Source organism: Musca autumnalis, unplaced genomic scaffold, assembly GCF_047663935.1.
Source record: "Musca autumnalis isolate F117 unplaced genomic scaffold, ASM4766393v1 scaffold_3, whole genome shotgun sequence".
In the NCBI taxonomy this organism is placed as follows: Eukaryota; Metazoa; Arthropoda; class Insecta; order Diptera; family Muscidae; genus Musca; species Musca autumnalis.
Window position 1 is genome coordinate 9,092,844 of NW_027411866.1, and position 14,148 is coordinate 9,106,991.

The 14,148-nt window shown below is 29.5% G+C and overlaps 1 protein-coding gene across 50 annotated transcripts in view; it reads right to left on the reverse strand.

Annotated features, from left to right (window-relative positions):
* Positions 1-14,148, reverse strand: part of para (sodium voltage-gated channel paralytic) — a 329,221-nt gene that overhangs the window by 230,566 nt on the left and 84,507 nt on the right. For 34 of the 50 annotated variants that reach the window (XM_073974083.1, XM_073974066.1, XM_073974064.1 and 31 more), the window contains exon 5: positions 11,533-11,565. The exons of the other annotated variants lie outside the window; for them this stretch is intronic. In XM_073974083.1, coding sequence (XP_073830184.1) covers positions 11,533-11,565 — 33 coding nt within the window. The remainder of the gene's footprint in view (positions 1-11,532; positions 11,566-14,148) is intronic. 50 annotated transcript variants of the gene reach the window in all.

Consider the following 14,148-nt stretch of genomic DNA (forward strand, 5'->3'; position numbering starts at 1 on the left):
ATTTATCCACATAATCTATGCAACGCGGATAAGTTATCTACATTAACTAGACAACGCAGATAAGTTATCCACATAATCTAGACAACGTGAATAATGAAGATAACATTATCTAAACAACGTGGAGAAGTTTTCTATATTATCTAAACAGAGAGGATAAGCTACCTTCCTTATCTAGACATTGTTTATATGTTATCTACATTATATCTAGACTACATGGATAAGTTATCTTCATTATCTAAACAACGTTGATAAGTTATCTATTATCTAAACAACATGGATAAATTATCCACATAATATAAATATCGTGGATTAGCTGCATACAGTATCTAGACAAGGCGGATAAGTTATCTACCTTACATAGACAACGTAAATAAGTTATCTACATTATCTAGACAACGTGAATAAGTTATACACATCATCTATATCACATGGATAAATTATCCATATCATCTAGACATCGTTGATAATTTACTTAGACAACGTAGGTAAGATATCTTCATTATCTAAACAACGTGGATATGTTATCTTCATTATCTAAACAACGTGGATAAGTTATCTTCATTATCTAGACAAAAGGGATAAGGTATCTACGTTATCTATACAACTTGGATAATTTATCCACTTCAACAAAACACCGCGGATAAGTTATCTACATTATCTAGACAAAAGGGATAAGTTATCCACATTATCAAAGCAACGTGGATAAGTTATCCACATTACCTAGGAAACGTGGATAATGTATCTTCGGTATCTAGATACGTTTTATCTATACAACTTGGATAATTTATCCACTTCAACAAAACACCGTGGATAAGTTATCTACGTTATCTAGACAAAAGGGATAAGTTATCCACATTATCAAAGCAACGTGGATAAGTTATCCACATTACCTAGGAAACGTGGATAATGTATCTTCGGTATCTAGATACGTTTTATCTATACAACTTGGATAATTTATCCACTTCAACAAAACACCGTGGATAAGTTATCTACGTTATCTAGACAACAGAGATAAGTTATCCACATTGTCAAAGCAACGTGGATAAATTATCCACTTTACCTAGGAAACGTGGATAATGTATCTTCGGTATCTAGACAACGTGGATAAGTTATCTTCATTATCTAAACAACGTGGATAAGTTATCTAAACAATTTTTATAAGTTATTACATCCATATTATCTAGATAACAAGAATAAATTATCCGCATAATCTGGGTTACGTGGATAGGCTACCTACGATAACTACCCAATGTGGATATGTTGTCTATATTATCTAGACAGCCCGGATAAGTTATCCGCATTATCTATGCAACGTGCATAATTTACCTACGGTATCTAGACATTATCTTCAGTATCTAGATAACATGGATAAGTTATCTACACTACCTAGACAACGTGGATATATTATCTAAGCAACTTGGATAAGATATCTACATTATCTATACAACGTGGATAAGTTATTTACATTATCTAGACAACCAGGACAAGTTATCTACATTATCTAGACAACTATCTACATTATCAGGGTTATCATGAATAAAACTTCCGCGCGGAATTTTTCCCTTTCCCCAATTTCATAATTTTTTATTTCCATATTTAAGTCCCAAAAGGGAATATTTTTTGTCAATTCAGCAAGAATATTGCATAATTAAGTGATTCAAGTAGTTTTCAAATTTTTAAAATACTGATTTAAAAGTAATTTCACTTTTTAAAATTATTTTCCTCGCGGAAAATTCCGAGGGAAATATTCATGATAACCCTGTATAATTTGTCTACTTTATTTAGACAACGAGGATAATTTAACTACATATCTAGATAACGTGTATAATTTGTCTACGTTATCTAGAAAACGTAGATAATTTGTCTACATTATCTAGACAGAGTGGTTAAGTTATCTATATTATCTAGGCAGCGTGGATAAGTTATCTACATTATCTAGACAAGGTGGATAAGTTATCTTGGCAACGTCGATAAGTTATCTAGGCAGCGTGGATATGTTATCTAGGCAACGTGGATAAGTTATCTACATTATCTAGATAACGTGGATAAGTTATCTAGGCAACCAGGACAAGTTATCTACATTATCTAGACAACTATCTACATTATAATGTGTCTACTTCATTTAGACAACGAGGATAATTTATCTACATTATCTAGATAACGCGTATAATTTTTCTACGTTATCTACAAAACGTAGATAATTTGTCTACATTATCTAGACAGTGTGGTTAAGGTATCTTGATTATCTAGACAACGTGGATAAGTTATCTAGGCAACGTGGATAAGTTATCTACATTATCTAGACAACGTGGATAAGTTATCTACATTATCTAGACAACGTGGATATATTATCTAGATAACGTGGTATATTACCTATGTCATCTAAACAAAGGGAATAAGTTATCTACATTTCCTAGATAACGAGAATAAGTTATCCGCATTATCTAGGTAACATGAATAGGTTAACTACGGTATATACACAACATGGGTAAGTTTTCTATATTATCTAGACACCGCGGATACATAAGTTAAATACGGAATCTAGACAACGTGGATAAGTTATCTAGGCAACGTGGATAAGTTATCTGTATTATGTAGACAACGGTATGTTATCTACAGTAACTAGACAACGTGGATAAGTTAATCATATTATCTAGACAAGGTGGATATATTATCTAGGCGCCGTGGATAAGTTATCTACATTATCTAGACAACGTGTATTTATTATCAAACACCCGCGTAAGTTATCCACATTATCTAGACAACGTGGATATATTATCAGACAACCCGTATAAGTTATCCACATTATCTAGGCAACGTGGATAAGGCGAATTACGTTCCTAGGTTAATTGACAATGACAGTATTTATCTAAGTCATATAAAAAGCTTATATAACTTATCTGTGTTATCTTAAACATAGATAATTTAACAGCGTTATTTAAAAATTTAGAAAACGCCACAACGTTATATAAAAACGAGGATAACTGATCTAGGTTAGATAACTAACATGTTTGTTATACTAATTATCAAATCAACATGGACATCACATCAAAGTTTCTAAACAACTCACATAATTTATCCACGTTCTTTAAATATAGCTGACATTTTCGTTATCCAATCATTGGGGTTACTTCACTTATGTTTCATAAAGAGGTTGGATAATTTAATATGAAACCTCTTGCTTTAATATAATTTTGGGCCACTGTAATTTTGGCAATTTAGTTTTATTGACATCCTTTGTTACTGCATTTTTAAAAAGGGGCTAATAATTTATGTCTTTTTGTTTTTGGGGTACCACAAAAAAAACCCGAACCTTTATAAAATTCATAAAAAAATTATGACAAAAAAATGCATACGTTTCGACTAGCCTACGATTTGAGGCAGTGCTTGGGTTTTTTATTTGTTCAACATAAGGTTGGAAGAAAATTTCACACGTACTCTCTCTCTTACATATCCGCACACACTCATACATACATATGTGATGTGTTACATAAAAATTCATTCATACATTTATTGGACTTTATTATTATTACGGCGAGTAAAAGTAGTAGTAAAAGCGTTAGTGTTATTATGTTTGTATGACACATGTACACCGTGTACAGCAGCGGTAAATATGTAAAGATATTGTTTATATAAAACATGTAATGTAAATGTTTACAAGTATTGGCAAATATTCAACACAATCACACAAGAAATGTAAACATATTTGTAAGTGATGTAAGTGGTGGCGAGGAAGGCTACAGATGTTAATATGAAAAATAAAAAAAACAAACACACATATGTATGTGCATGCATACGCACATACAAACATATGTATGTATGTATGTCTGTATATAATATATATACATAAAACCAGTATATGGTTACTTGCAAAAGGAAACACTTTTGCATTTCAACTTCAGCGTATTCGTGTATAGTGCAAAAAGGACAAATAAGGACATACATATAAAGACATGGTTTTCTGCATTTTCCCCCTCCGCTTTGGAGGAGGGAGTTTTGGTGACTCATTGTAGCAATTACCCCATAAAACATGTTACATGACTTGGGTATGTACAGAGGATCTTGTGATAGTTGGTACATCAGATGTTAATGGGAACAACAACCTCTGTCATTGTTTCAATTGTCTTACAGATGACTGCAGATAAGGATAAAGGATGATGTCGTTTATGGATAAAATGATAATAGGGTGCAGTGACTCAGTTTTTGAGGGAACAAAAGAGTCACACGTTTAGGTAGGAAGAAGAGTCACATGTCAGAAAGGACAAAGGATGTGGTGTCAAAATGTGGACAAATTATCTATATAAAGAGATTTCAAAAGGGTTAGATAATTTATCTGGGTTGTCTAGATAATGAAGATTGCATATTTATAAAGCAGATATGTTTTGCCAATAAAAAAGAGAAATGATTTCAAGAGATGATTACAAAATAATTTTAAGAATGCAGATAACATATCCACGTTGTAGGCACATTATAAACGTTGTCTAGATAAAGAGGAAAACTTATTCGTAATACCTAGATGAGTTAAATAGCTTTTTTACACCTTGGAAACATCACACTTATCTTTGTTATATTATCCTCCTTTTGGAAATAAAATATACATATATCATATCCGCTTCATGAAAGCAACATGGATAATTTATCTACGCTTTCAAATCAATGTTAGCGCTTTGCAAATAGCTTGTATAATTTCTCGGTACCTTGAAAAATAGTAGATAATTTATCTGTGCCCTTAAAAAAAGAGATATGTTATCCGTAGATAACTTATATTCGTCATGGAAATAACATATCCACATCTTGGAGGTAATGTAGTATGTAGATAATGTAAACAACGTAGATAATAATGCAAATATAGTAGATAATTTATCCGCGTCATGGAAACATGATAGATAATTTATTCTCGTCTTGAAAATAACATACATATCTTATCGGTGTCTTCAAAATATAGTAGATAAAATATCCGCATCATGAAAATTACATATATAATCGGCATCATGGAAATAAGTAGATAATTTATCTCAATCTAGAAAATAACGTAGATAATTTATCCGTATCATGGGAATAACGTAGATAATTTATCCGTATCATGGGAATAATGTGGATAGTTTATCCGTGTGTTGAAAATAAAGTATATAAATTATCAACGTCATAGAAATAACATGGATAATTTATCTGCATCATGGAAATAGCATAGATAATTTATCCGCGCCTTAAATTACGTAGATAACTTATCCGCGTCATAAAAATAATGTATACAATTTATCCTAGTCTAGAAAATATAGAATATATATTATCCGCTTCATAAAAATGACACAGATAATTTATCCGCACCATGGGAAGAGCGTAGATAATTTATCCTTCTCTTGAAAATGAAGTAGATTCCTTAACCGCGTAACGGAAATAGCGTAGATAATTAATTCAAGCCTTGAACATTGAGTAGATAACTTATTCACGTCGTAGAAATAACGTAGACAATTTATTCTAATGTAGAAAATTTAGTAGATAAATTATCCGCATCAAGAAAATGTCATAGATAATTTATCCGCACTATGGAAAGAACGTATATAATTTAATATTGTGTTAAAAATGAAGTAGATACCTCATCCGCGTCAGCGAAATAAAGAAGATAATTTATCCTAGTTTAGAAAATATAGTAGATAAATTATCCGCATTATGAAAATGAGGTAGATAATTTATTCCCATCATGAAGTAGAGTAGATTTTTTATCCGCCCTTTGGAAAATAAGTAGATAACTTATCCGTGTAGTGGAAGTAACATATATAATTTATCCTAGTATAGAATATATAGTAGATAAATTATCCGTGTCATAAAAATTACGTAGATAATTTACCCGTATCATGGAAATGATGTAGACAATCTATCCGTGTCTCGAAAATTAAATAGATGACTTATCCGCGTCATGGAAATAACATGTATAATTTATTCGCGTCATGGAAATTGCGTAGATAACTTATCCGCGTCATGGAAATAGCGTAAATAATTTATCCGCACCTTGAAAATTAAGTAGATAACTTATCAACGTCATGGAAATAATGTCTACAATTTATCCTATTCTAGAAAATATAGTAGATAAATTATCCGCGTCGTGAAAATGACAAATAATTTATCCGCGCCATGGGAAGAACGTAGATAATATATTCGTGTGTTGAAAATGAAATAGTTTCCTTATTCGCGTCATGAATTGAGTAGATAATTTATTCACGTCGTGGCGTTATTTCCACAATTTACTCTAGTGTAGAAAATATAGTAGATAAATTATGCGCGCCAAGAAAATGACATAGATAATTTATCCGCAGTATGGGAAGGTTGTAGATAATTTATCATTATGTTGCAAATGAAGTAGATACCTTATCCGCGTCAGCGAAATAAAGTGGATAATTTTTCCTAGTTTAGTAGATAAATTATCCGTATTATGAAAATTACGTAGATAATGTAGATAAAACATGGGAAGAAAGTAGATAATATATTCGTGTGTAGAAAATAAAGTAGATTCCTTATTCGCGTCATGGATTGAGTAGATAATTTATCCGCGTCAAGAAAATTACATAGATAATTTATCCGCACCATGGGAGGAATGTAGGTAATTTATCAGTGTGTTGCAAATGAAGAAGATAACTTATCCGCGTCAGCGAAATAAAGTGGATAATTTATCATAGTTTAGAAAATGTTGTAGATATATTATCCGCTTTATGAAAATGACGTAGATAATTTATTCCCATCATAAAATAGCGTAGATAATTTATCCGCATCTGGAAAATACAGTAGATAAATTATCCATGTCGTGGAAGTAACGTAGATAATTTATCCTAGTATAGAATATATAGTAGATAAATTATACGCGTCATGAAAATAAGGTAGATAATTTATCCATGTCTTGGGATTGGCGTAGATAATCTATCCGTGACATCAAAATAAAGTAGATGATTTATCCGTCTAATGGAAATAACATTTATAATTTATTCGCGTCATGGAAATAGCGTAGATAATTTATCCCCGCCTTAAATTGAGTAGATAACTTATCCGCGTCATGGAAATAATGTAGACAATTTATCCTAGTCTAGAAAATATGGTATATAAATTATACGCTTCATAAAATTTATATAGATAATTTATCCGCACCATGGGAAGAACGTAGAAAACTTATCCTTGTCTTGAAAATGAAGTAGATTCCTTATCCGCGTCCTGGATTGAGTAGATAATTTTTTCACGTCGTGGAAATAACGTACACAAATTACTCTAGTGTAGAAAATATAGTAGATAAATTATCCGCACCATGGGAAGAATGTAGATAATTTATCAGTGTGTTGTCGAAGTAGATGCCCTATCCGTGTCAGCGAAATAAAGTGGATAATTTATCCTAGTTTAGAAAATATAGTAGATAAATTATCCGAATTATTAAAATGACGTAGATAATTTATTCCCAGCATGAAATAGCGTAGATAATTTATCCACCTCTGGAAAATAAAGTACATAACTTATTCTTGTCGTGAAGTAACGTAGATAATTTATCCTAGTATAGAATATATAGTAAATAAATTGTCCGTGTCATGAAAATAACGTAGATATTTTATCCGTATCAGGAATGACGAAGATAATTTATGCGTGCCTTGAAAATAAAGAGGATGACTTTTCCGCGCATTGGAAATAACGTGAAAATTTTATCCGCATCAAGGAAACAGCGTACATAATATGTTCGCGCCTTGATAATTAATTAGATAACTTATCCACTTCATGGCAATAATGTAGACAATTTACTCTAGTGTAGAATATATAGTAGATAAATTATCCGCGTCAAGAAAATTACATAGATAATTTATCCGCACTATGGAAAGAACGTATTTAATCTATCATTGTGTTGAAAAGTAAGTAGATACCTTATCCGCGTCAGCGAAATAAAGTGGATAATTTATCCGGGTTTAGAAAATATAGTAGATAAATTACGCGCATTATGAAAATGACGTAGATAATTTATTGCCATCATGAAGTAGCATAGATAATTTGTCCGTATCATGGGAATGACGAAGATAATTTATCCGTGTCTTGAAAATATAGAGGATGACTTATCCGCGTCATGGAAATAACGTGAAAAATTTATTCGCATCATGGAAACAGCGTAGATAATTTGTTTGCGCATTGACAATTAATTAGATAACTTATCCACTTCATGGCAATAATGTAGACAATTTCTTCTAGCGTAGAATATATAGTAGATAAATTATCCGCGTCAAGAAAATTGCATAGATAATTTATCCTCACTATGGAAAGCTCGTATACAATTTATCATTGTGTTGAAAATTAAGTAGTAAGGTATCTAAGTAGCAAGGTATCTCCGCGTCAGCGAAATAAAGTGAATAATTTATTCTGGTTTCGAAAATGTAGTAGATAAATTATCCGCATTATGAAAATGACGTAGATAATTTATAAGGTAGCATAGATAATTTATCCGCCTCTGGAAAATACAGTAGATAAATTATCCGGGTCGTGGAAGTAATGTAGATAATTTATCCTCGTATAGAATATATAGTAGATAAATTATCCACGTCATGAAAATAACGTAGATATTTTATCCGTACCAAGAATGACGAAGATAATGTATCCGTGTCTTGAAAATAAAGAGGATGCCTTATCTGCGTCATGGAAATAACGTGAAAAATTTATCCGCAACATGGAAACAGGGTAGATAATTTGTTCTCGCCTTGACAATAATGTCTACATTACTCTAGTGTAGAATATATAGTCGATAAATTATCCGCGTCAATAAAATTACATAGATAATTTATCCGCACTATGGAAAGAACGTATATAATTTATCATTGTGTTGAAAATGAAGTATACACCTTATCCGCGTCAGCGAAATAGAGTGGATAATTTATCCTGGTTTAGAAAATATAGAAGATAAATTATCCGCATTATGAAAATGACGTAGATAATTCATTCCCATCATGAAAAAGCGTAGATAATTTATCAGCCTCTAGAAAATGCACTAGATAACTTATCCGTGTCGTGAAAGTAACGTTGATAATTTATCCTAGTATAGAATAAATAGTAGATAAATTATCCGCAACATGAAATTAATGTAGATAATTTATCAGTATCATGGGAATGGCGTAGATCATCTATCCGTGTCTTGAAAATTAAGTAGATGACTTATCCGCCTCATGAAAATAACATGTACAATTTATTTTAATTAAGTAGATAACTTATCCGCGTCATGGAAACAACGTAGACAATTTATCCTAGTCTAGAAAATATTGTATATAAATTATTCGCTTCATTAAAATTACATAGATAATTTATCCGCATCTTGAGAAGAACGTAGATAATTTATCCTTGTCTTGAAAATGAAGTAGATACCTTATCCGCGTCATGGATTGAGTAGAAAATTTATTCACGTCGTGGAAATAACGTAGACAATTTATTCTATTGTAGAAAATATAGTAGATAATTTATCCGCGTCATGAAGATGACATAGATAATTTATCCGAAGCATGGGAAGAACGTAGATAATTTATCCGTGTCTAGAAAATTAAGTAGATACCTTTTTCGCGCCAGGGAAATTACGTAAATAATTTATCCTAGTTTAGAAAACATATTATATAAATTATACGCATTATGAAATGACGTAGATAATTTAGATAATTTAGATAAATTATTCGTAGATAATTTAGATAAATTATTCGCATTAAAAAAATGACGCAGATAATTTATTGTCATTGTGAAGTAGCGTAGATAAGTTATCCGCCTCTGGAAAATACAGTAGATAACTTATCCGTGTCGTGGAAATAACGTAGATAATTTATCCTAGTTTAGGATATATAGTAAATAAATTATCCACGCCATGAAAATAAGTTGGATAATTTATCCGTATCATTGGAATGACGTAGATAATCTATCCGTGTCTTGAAAATAAAGTAGATCCGCATCACGAAAATTACAGATAGAATTTATCCGTGTGTTGAAAATGAAGTAGATACCTTATTCAAAATACTGTAAAAAATTTCCCTTACACCATCCAAATATGCCAAAAAAAACATATACACGTTATCCAAATACGGTGGATAACTTATCTACATTGCTAAAACATACCGTAAATGTATATACCTTATCCAAATAGTGTGGATACATTATCTACGTTAATCTAAAATACCGCGGATAACGTTATTATGATGGAAATTTATTATCTACTCTATTCTAAAATGCCAAATCACTTATTTATTTTATTGAACCACTACGGATACGTTATCTAAAATATATCTGGTTTATCTAAGTTATCCAAATCGCAAGATAATGTAGATATGGTATTGAGAGGCTTGGAAAAACTACCAGCATGATAGAAGATGTTAAGAAGATGTTAACTATGCCGAAAAAGTATCTACTTTATCCAAATTCCGTGGATAACTTATCTATGGTATTAAAAAATACCGTGAATAGTATACCCACTGTCCAAACATTGTGGATAAATTATTTACGTTAAACTAAAAGTTTTATCCACCTTATCTACATGATGAATATAATTTAACTGAGATTGGGATGAAATCTAAGACGTTAAAATTATAATCCGCATTATCTAAATGCTACGGATAACTTATCTGAGATGGCGATTACGTATTTAGACAATACTGATAAAGCAAATTACATATCCACTGCATCCATGTACTATGGATAAGTTATCTAAAATGTGGCTGATTTATCTATGCTATCCAAATCTCCAGATAACTTATCCATAGCAAATAAATCATCTTTAGGAGTTTGCTACCTTACAAAAAATCCATCTAGTGAACCTCAAAGGGATTGTATAACTGTTTTACGATTCGAACTTCTCGCATACACCACTTTACACACCATATATGTATGTATGTATGTTTGTTTATAACATTTCAAAAGCATGTGATTGTGTGTGTGTTTGAACGTGAAAATCAAAGCAAAATAGTTTTGCAAAAATATTTATTTTAAGCATTTTTTTACAAGTAAAGCATTTGAATATATGAGTATTATGTAAAACTTGTTTTGGTTTGAGGCAAAAAACTATTTGTATAGAAAGAAAAATATATATGAATAACAACAACAAAAAATTGACGAAAACAAAACAATAACAAAAACAAATTGTAAAGTGTATAGAACAGTGTTAGAGTAGTAGAAAAAAAGTAGACAAAAGGGACAAGAAAACAGTATCGAGAGTTAAAAAAAGAACATAGACGTAAAATGAAGTGGAACGCATTGGCGGCGTTAATTAGTGACGGCTGCGGCGGCGGCGTAATAAAAGGCTTTAAGGCAAGTATATGGTAGAATAGTGGTAGACGAAGTAGTAGTAGTAGAAGAAACTCTTAACGTAATATAAGGCTTTCGATTTAAAGACAACAACACAAAAGTAGTAGTTCTTCACAAAGGACAAACAAACAAATCCGGGGAAGTGGGGGGTTTGTTACAAATCAAATCCAAGAAAACAATAATCTCACAAAAGAAATCATATTTTGTAACGAATAGCTTTAGTATAGCTGCAAAAAACACGCTTACTTCTTTTTGCTTTTTCTTGCGACCATATTGCGGCTGAAAGAAGATTTATCAATTTTGAGTTTCAATGTGGGGGGAGGGAGTTGTGATGAAAAATGGGGAAAAGTGTTTCGATTTTAGTTTTTTTCGAAAGAAATTGTTGTTGTTCATGTGTTAGCAGTGGAATGGCGTAACAGAACAACAACAACCACAACAGCCGAATTGTGATGACGCATATATGACGTTGATTTGTTTTGTGTGTTTTTTTTTTTTTTTTGTCATGGAAAAAGATTGGTCGACGACGTCAATGTGTGAATGTTACACGATTTTGCAAAAATGATTTCATCCACAATAAACACAAACAACAAAAGGATATGGAAACATTTTCACAATGCCAAGGAGTTGTTGTTTTTGTTAATTTTTGGTGTTCGGATGTGGGTTGTTTTTTAGAGTATTGCCCATATAGTTTTTTTTCGGTTTCGTAAGGTTGTCATTGATTATTGTTTGTTATTATTATTTTTTCAAGGGGGGAAGGTTATCAGTTTAAATAGAGAGAAAGAAAAAAGCAGAGAGAAAGAGAAAAAAGAAATAAAAATATATGAACAAGTAGAAGAAACAAATATTTTTTCGTAAGAATATATTAATTTTTATGTGGAATTCGTTGGTTGGTTGGTTAGCTTGCTTTGTTCCACTGATTTTTATTTTCTGTTTGTCATCATCGTTGGGTTTTAATAGGATATTGCTAATTTTAGAATGGGGGTAACATGGAGTATGGAGATGGTCGTGAAGCGAACGAACAGACTACAAAGGCGCGTAAACAAAAATGATTCATACAAAAACGATTTTTTTTGGTTTTGGTGGAAATTTTGATATTAATCTGAATGAATTGAGTTTTTTTATGCGGCGAGGGGTTAATAAAACTTGAATGCTGCTAAAACTGAGAAAACTAAGAATGTGTTTTTGTTTTCATTCGATTCATACGATAAGAAATGACATGATTTCAATTGAATGTCGCCTCATTGCCTAGATGAATGCAATAAAACACTAACATTTGCTTATTTACACAAGAAAACAAGACGAGGGTGGATTGATAGATAGAGAGGGGTATCTAATTTGTTTTCTTTCTTTATGTGGGGGGAACTTGAATAGAAATTCTAAGAGTATAGGAGAAGATTTTTAAACCTATTGAAAGTGAATTTAATGTAAATAAAGTTATGGAACTATTAAAGAGAATAAAGAAATGATTTTAAGAAATAAAAAAGACACATTTCTGAAATATATAAATTAAAAATTTTAAACAATATGTATGGAAACAAAAAATATAATTATTATTTTTTTTTTAATAAATGAAAGTTATTTTACACTTTGATGGAAAAATTTTAGAATTATTTTTTCGCTTATAGTTTTATGAAAAACAATATTTAGATTTTATTTTTCATAATTAATATTTTTCAAAAATTGTTTAGAAGTTTCCAAATAGAATTAAAACTATACATTTTTAATACATTATTTTTTAATATAAAAATAAATAATATATATCTTTTACAAAAAATATATTTTTTATAAAAATAATTTTCTTATTTAAAATTGTTTTAAAATTAAAAAAAAAAAAAATTGTTTAAAAATGGCCAAAAATAATTGGAATTATACATTTTTTTTGTTTTGGTTTTTAATACATTATTTCTATAAATATATATCTTTTATAAAAAATGTATATCTTTTATAAAAGATATATATTTTTTACAAAAATTTCTTATTTAAAAATGTTTAAAAATTAAAAACAAATAAAAAATAACTCTATCTATCCGCATTTTTAATAAAAATTAATTAATTTTCAATCGATGATATTTGTTAAAAATAAATGAGATATTTTTATTTAGAAACCACTTTTATATTATTGTTACATTATCGCAAAAAAAAACTATATTTTTATTTCACTGTAATTTATTTTAATGAAAAAAGTTAAAAATTTAAATTATAACAAAAATATGCATAATTAATAAAAATTTATTTATTAATTAATACTAAATAAGATTTTGCAACAAAATTATAAAATTTTTATGAAAACATTTTTTTTTTAATAAAAAAATATATATCTTTTTTAAAAAAATATATTTTTTATAAAAATAATTTTCTTATTTAAAAATGTTTTAAAATTAAAAAAAAATGTTTTTTAAAAATTGTTTAAAAATGTCCAAAAGGAATTGAAATTATACATTTTTTATTTTTTTTACATCCTTTCTTAAAATAAAAATATATATCGACTTTCACAAATAATTGGCCTTCGTCCTAAAAAGACAATAATAAATAAAAATATATATCTTTTATAAAAAATATTTTTTTTTATAAAAATAATTTACTTATTTAAAAATGTTTTAAAACTAAAAAAAATAACATTTTTTTAAAAATGTCCAAAAAGAATTGAAATTATACATTTTTAATACAATTTTTCTTACTATAAAAATTAAAAATATATATCTCTTATAAAAAAAATAATTTTTTAAATAGTTTTCGTATTTAAAAATGTTTTAAAATTAAAAAAATAAAATTATAACAAAAATCCGCATTTTTAATAAAAATTAATTATTTAATTAATACTAAACAATATTTTGCAAATAATTTTCTTATTCAAAAATGTTT